Raw genomic sequence first — 7174 nt, forward strand, 5'->3', positions numbered from 1 at the left:
TTCATAGATTCTCAATTATATTTAAATAAAACAGTTTAAAAACTTACATGGGTTTAAAGATGATATTCGTCCTTTTAAGAGCCAGCACCTATAAATTCTATGTTAGGATTTCTACATACTTAAGTTCCACCAACACATACTCCTGATTCAATACCAGTTTACACTATCGCATTTGATTGATCTGAGATGAACTTAATATAAGATCTGAAGGCACTAAAGCAATTTCATGAAATGAGTACATATTGAAATATAACAGTATTTCACAAAAAAAGTTATGTATTATTTACAATATCTAGTACAATACATGCATAGCACCATGAATTTAAAAACTATATGTAGTGACAATGAGTTGTATTAAGAATGCTAGAAAACTAATAACTTATAGAAGCTTTAATGCAAGTTTATTAATTCAGTAAATAGTAACAAATATTTGAATTTTTATCACTGTCTAACATTATCATAATGCTATATATGAAACTTGAATTTACTTCTTAAGCTCAGCCAAATGTTTTTCATGTCTCTCCAAAGCCTCCTTGTGAAGTTTTAATTGTTCCTCATGGAAAGTTTTCTGATCTATTGCTTGTTCCTTAAGTTTCTTCAATTGGGCTTGTTGCTTAGAAAATAAATTGAATATAATTTATTATTTTATACACAATGTTTAAGCAAATATAATTTAATACCACATTCATCATTAATTGAAAAGTTTATTGTAATTTACAGTGTGCAAATTAAAACACCATTTTGATAATGAGATGTGGTAAAATTGACAAAACTAATTTCGAATACATGAAAAGCACGAATAATAGTATTATTGTAAATTTATATCATAATTACCTGTTTATAAAAGAATTCTTCTTCTCTAGCAGCTTCCATTCTGCCGAAAGATCCACCTGCTTCACGGATGGATCCACCACCACCACCTCCTTTGCCAGCACCGTCACCATACTGTCCAGTTGACATTCTTATGCACCATAATTATTTGAATTAATAACATTACAAATATTAAGAATGAAAGTACATATATCACACCAATAGAAAAAGACTAGATTTAAATAATGTCATAGTTTGTCTTATCTTGTGTGTGTGCATATATATATATATATATATATATATATATATATATATATATATATATATATGAGTCGAGTATGGTTGCTCGGTATGGGCGTGTTTCTCGCTTCACAATGATGCATTTCATAACTTTTAGTCAAATTAGTTTTCAAATCTTTTAGTTATTCATAATTTTTTTCTAAAAAAATGTTTTTCTCTAATATGTTATTAAGTTTAATTTTTTAAATAAATTTTTGTTGAGTGTTTTTTGTCCTGTGTTGCTGAATGATGACACGCATCTTGTGTCGAAACGTATAAATAAAAGTTTTTATACTTTATACCTTTTTTATTTCGACGAATGGGCTGCTAGTTACTTTGAAATATGTTTCAACGTCGAAAAAACTATCAAGATATATTTATATGTATATATATATATAACATATATATATATATACATATATTAGATGGCAGAGTCTTGGATTTGTAAATATTTTGTAGAGCTTTGAACAAATAATCAAAAAGTTTTTTAAAAAACCATTTCTTTATTTATTTACTGTCTACATTTTGGAACTAGGTATGTTCCATCTTCAGGACATCTGTCAAGAAACATGAATTTGATAAGATTTAAGCAAACAATATGTTTAAGAAAAGCAGAAGATGGTGGATTTTTTATAAAAAATAAATAAAATTGTGGAAAAATAATGTACAAAATATGACAATGTAATCAAAATGAAAATGATAAAAATAAATGAGTGGATTATGTAACAAAATATTAAAAATTTAAAAAAATTAGAAAGGTTAGGGATCGTTCAAGTATTACGTAAGCAGATTTACTACAATTATTTACCCCCCCCCTCCCCTTTGTCATCAAAAGTAAGCAAATTTCTTAACAAAAATAGGCAAAATAAGCAAATCAGTAACCCCCCCGCCCCCCTATAGTGCTTACGTAATACTTGAACGGCCCCTTACTGAAAAAAACAATTACCTGTATGATTGATTGTACGCTAACACTTTTTCACTAAAAAAGAGTTATCAAAAAAAAAACTGATTTTATAAATTTCTTGTCAGACAAAGAAACGAATTTTGTAATTCAAAATTTCTTTGAATTAAGTCTTTTTTGAGTTTGTTAAGTGAGACAAAAAGTATTATTCCCTCGATGTTATAGGATGACTGTTTGACAAACTGATTATTGAACAATGGATTTTTTTGAAAAGAAAAACACTTGATTTATAATCTGTCTGTATATGTGTGCATGTTATACTTAAATTATTCTTCAATGGATATCTATATTAATTAGATATCAGAAAGTGTGAAAAATTTAAATAAGAATCATGCAACAGGTTGTGATCTAATCTAATGTTAACACTATTAGAAGCGTTCATAAGTATAAGACAACTTGCCGCAAATAACCACTTAAAGATGCAATTTTCATGATATAAAATTTTTGGAGTGAAGTTAAACGAGTGAGCATTTTCCACAGAGTGTTGTACCAGGATACTTTAGAATTTTTTTGTTTATGGTGAACTACACTTAATTCATGCTGCCTCATTCTTTTGTGTACCTGTACATATTGTGAGGTTTGTCCAATGTATTGGAAAGAGCAGTCGTTGCAAGAAACAGAATATACAACATCAGTATTGAAATTGAATGAAGTAGGAGATTTAATGATAATATATATATATATATATATATATATATATATATACAAATAATAAAAATCATACGCGCACAATCCCTACCTGTAAATGTGCAAATAATTATAATGAAGTTGGTAAGAAAATATTGACAAACATTCAAACAAGTTTGCAAATATTTATATAAGTTTTATATTATCTAATAGTTGCAAAGTATGCAGAAAATAAATAGGATCTGCAATTTAAATTAAAGTATTATTTATGGCAGTTAATATAATAATTTACGTTGAACATCAAAATTTGTGCAAATCATCAAGACAGAACACGCCAACATTGTTTTTCTTCACAATCTAAATATTATTGCGTAATATGTACCGGCATAATAACAAACAAATATAAGCAACTAAAACATTTCAAGTAGCAACAGTTAGATAAAGTTTTAATATCATTAAATAAATTAGTACGAGATAGCAGAGTTGTGTAATAACGTGATTAAACGCTTTTTCCTCTTTTCATTCCCAATTAACATTTTTTCTTGTTATTTACCTTGCAACTCCAGCTCGGTTTAAGCTCCTAACAATTTTTTGAATGTTCATCATATTTTGTTTGCTAATACTGTACACTAATTAAAGTTACTAAATAAGTGCTTGTGCAATTCGAGATAAAAATAGAAATGTTTCAGCTTTCAACGCAGGCGACTAATGTTGACACTGTTGACAGCCTGACAGCTCTCACTTGAAATGTCAACAGATATTGGGAATAAATTTGATGAAATGCCGATAGATAGAGACACAGCTTTTGTACAATAAGTATGTACAAAATGACTAAAAGTAGTAAAAGGTAAACTACGGTAAACTCAGGTAAACTAGTAGGGCGCATGGCTTGCCTTAAGGCAAATTGCTGGAACTTTCCGTACCAAAAAAATTTTTTTCTTAAAGAGATTAACATTTTTGAAAAAAAAATTGCTTTGAATTTTTGAGAAACTATAGTATATAAATTTATATTATAATAAATAAAAAATTAAAATAAATAAATATTATCTATTTATATATAAATTTTTGACAAAAATTTACTTTTTTTGAAAAAAAAGACTTTTTGAAGAAAAATGTTTTCTTTATCTTGAAATATTTTGGAAATTCTGAACTTTTTTTCAAAGCAATCGTACTGCTTTAACTGCATAGAGACAAAATATCGAAGCGCGTAAACACCGCGTCGCCGTCTAACGGATAAACATTGGTACGGAACTCCAAGGAATGTAAACAAAATTTGTACTAAGTATCTGATAATTTTATGTGCATATGTTTAAGGGGGTTGTTCGGTTTTTATTTATTTTTTTTTTCAATTTTGAGATTTTTTGATATTATGAAAGCTAAAAACCTTATAATTATTTTTTTAAAAAAACATCTCAATATCTATTTTTTTGACGAAGTTATAGATATATATATATATATATATCTATGTGTATGATCCTTTGAAACCGCTTTTTTCATCGCTCCGCGAGCTATTGTATGCCAGCTGCCCTCTTTTTCATTATAATACCTCATGCACATGACCTTTTTAATGTGTCAGCATCTTTGAACACCATGGTGTATTTAGTACATTAAAATAAATGGTGTATTTAGTGCATTATATTAAAAACTTTAAATACGTTTTTCTCAAATTGACTTTTTTCAATGCAGTGCCACAAATTGAAAAAAAAACTACAAGTCGGATCGACTTGCATTTTTTTTAATTTATTCACCACTGCAATACCTAGTCCCCCTACCTCAAACAACTTGATAACATTACGCAAAAAAATTTGCAAAGCTTTTCGCCCCAAAAAAGGCCATTTTTGACACTTTTTTTTAAATAGCTGCCATTTTTTTCCTTCTTGTTTTTTCTCTTTCATTTTGGTAGGGGAACTGGATTCAAACTTTTTCTTCAACGTAGTTTTTTTTTTGTTTCAGGCGATGCGCAACGGATTTATCTGTGGCACCGCAAAAGAGATCGATTTTGCAAGGCCGACTTTGGCGGCCCCTGGTTAAAAAATGACAGCGAAAAAAAAATTAAATTTTGTAATATTCTATGATTTTGTAATTTTTGTTTAAAAAAACCGCATGTCTCTATGATAAATACATTTAGAGAAAAACTAAAACAAATACCTTGCATTTTTTGTAAAAAAAAAAGAACAACCCCCTTAATGATCATTTTTGACCGCCAAGTGGCTTTTTTTACTAGATTTCCGAAACCGCTAGACCTGCCTTCATGAAAATTTTATTAATTCTTCATCTTGCCAATACGAGTAAAATTTTTGTTAAAATGAATTATTAAAATCGGACGCTCCGTTCTCTTAAAAACTAAGTTACCGTTTGTGGCACTTTTTGTCCCGTATCTCCATCAAAACACACACAAACAGATGCATCCATTTTTTCTAAGGTATGCCAAAATGTTCAGAAACCTTTGAAACGTAGATATATAAAAAAAATTATTTTCGATTTTTTTGCGATTACTATAACTTACCCTACGAGAAATTATTTTTTTGCCCGATCTTCCTTATTAAATAAGGCCAGGAATAAAACTTGGCACTTACAATTAGACAATAATATACGTACGTGACCTGGCGCACTTACAAATTATAATTTGTAAACGTTATAACGTTTCACATTATTTGCTGTTCGATAAAACATCAGCTCCTATTTAAAACTTATCAAAATAACTTATTAATACTACTTTACTAATACTAGTTGAAAGTGGCATTTAGCCTTAGGGGTCGTTCAAGTATTACGTAAGCACTATAGGGGGGCGGGGGGTTGTTGATTTGCTTATTTTGGGTTGATATTTTTATTTTTTTACATTAATTGCAAAATGTTTACGTAAGCATGGGGGTAGGGGGTAAGAAGTTTGCTTACTTTTGCTGACAAGGGTGCATGGGGGGGGGTAAATATATTATAATTGTAATAAATCTGCTTACGTAATATTTGAACGATCCCTTAAGGCAAGTTGCATGAACTTCCCAAAATGTGTAAGAATTAAACTTAATCAATCAAAATTGAAATTTAGATATTTAGATAAAATTTTCAACTTTTCATTTCAAAAATAAAGTTATCGCTTTCAAATAAATCTAAACATTGCGATTTCCAATAAAATTTTTTCAAACACATTTAAATTATCTTTATTATATTAATTATATTGCACAGACACGTGGTGCTTGTATGTCGTAAAATTGTAGCTTGTTACTTTAAATTTTAATGAATTGATAATGCACTTTACAAAAGCAACTTTTGACATAAATTTTGACTATAATATTTTCTCAAACTTTGATAAATATTTAACCGTATTTGCCGTAAAGCCGTAACATTTTAATGTTTTATAAGACAATGATATCAATTTTTCATATATTTTTTTAACGGTTAATTTTAAGAAAACGGCTCGGTAGATTTTTACCTGAAACTAATCAGTATCATTCCCAACCAATTTCTTTCAAAAAGTTTTTGATTTTTTAAAATCGATTCAGAATTGAGAGCTAAAACGTGGATGATTTTTTTTTCACTTTTCTGCTATTTACAAAAAACAGGTTCAGCCGATCGTCCCACAAAACTGAGAAGCGATAATCCACATCGAAATACATCGATTGGCTTTTAAATTTTTGAAACTGGTCCAGTCGTTTTTGAAAAACGACGATTTACGGCACATAGTTTTACCAAATTTGGTCTCATTCGAGAAAACATAAAATTAGCGAATGGGATTTATTTATGAAAACATAAACTTCTCCTTCAGGAAGTAAATAGTAATATCATTTTACATATTTTTCTTCAAAGCGATCATGTTGCGTGGCCGTTTTAGAGAACAAATAAGGACTTAAGCGCCACGTTGCAGTCTAGTCTAACGGATAAAGATTGGTACGGAACCCATCGAATTGTAAACAAAATTTGTACTCATCACTAAAATCTCTATAAAATATCTGATAATTTGATGTGCATATGTGTAACGATAATTTTTTACCGCCAAATTGCATTTTTTTACTTCACTCGATCTCCGAAACCGCTAGACATGCCTTCCCAAAAATTTAACCCGTTCTCCACTTTGTCAATACAAGTAAAATGTGTTTTTGAATCATTGAATTCAGACGCTTCATTTTTTCAACAACTGAATTGCCATTTTCGGTATTTTTTTCAGCGTATCTTGTCCAAAAACTAATCTGCACGTCTCATCCTTGTCAATCATTTAAACCTGTTGATCAGCGTTTTCGAAATCATCGACAAAAAATTGTATCCGCACATACACACACACATAAAACCATCTTTTCTAAGGTAAGCCAATATGTACAGAAACCTTTGAAAGGGAAAGATATAGAATTATATTTTATTTTTTTTGCGATTACTAGAATTTACCCTACGGGAAGTTAAAAGTAGAGAGTTATAATATAAATAAAGATAAACATATATTCATAAACAAATAAACACTTCGCACCAATATCAAAATTTACTTTTAAAATTAAAAACTAAAATAAA

At 29.1% G+C, this 7174-nt stretch overlaps 1 protein-coding gene across 1 annotated transcript; it reads right to left on the reverse strand.

The window, feature by feature from the left end:
* Positions 1-450: 450 nt before the first annotated feature.
* Positions 451-3377, reverse strand: LOC113374468 (ATPase inhibitor mai-2, mitochondrial-like). Its single transcript, XM_026614504.1, has 3 exons — positions 3231-3377; positions 835-961; positions 451-613 (listed from the first exon to the last, which is right to left on the reverse strand). Exons 1-3 carry the CDS (start codon positions 3281-3283, stop codon positions 485-487), a joined length of 309 nt encoding a protein of 102 aa, XP_026470289.1. The 5' UTR covers positions 3284-3377; the 3' UTR covers positions 451-484.
* Positions 3378-7174: the final 3797 nt, after the last annotated feature.

Source organism: Ctenocephalides felis, unplaced genomic scaffold (assembly GCF_003426905.1).
Source record: "Ctenocephalides felis isolate EL2017-DRISC unplaced genomic scaffold, ASM342690v1 CF-g0.4_SCAFFOLD_01823, whole genome shotgun sequence".
In the NCBI taxonomy this organism is placed as follows: domain Eukaryota; kingdom Metazoa; phylum Arthropoda; class Insecta; order Siphonaptera; family Pulicidae; genus Ctenocephalides; species Ctenocephalides felis.

Excerpts from the sequence above, each read along its gene's own strand:
- LOC113374468 (XM_026614504.1), bottom strand. The coding sequence starts at position 3,283 with ATGATGAACATTCAAAAAATTGTTAGGAGCTTAAACCGAGCTGGAGTT. Across the intron at positions 962-3,230 it reads AACCGAGCTGGAGTTGCAAG|AATGTCAACTGGACAGTATG; the intron begins GTAAATAACAAG and ends ATGGTGCATAAG. Across the intron at positions 614-834 it reads AAGAATTCTTTTATAAACAG|CAACAAGCCCAATTGAAGAA; the intron begins GTAATTATGATA and ends TTATTTTCTAAG.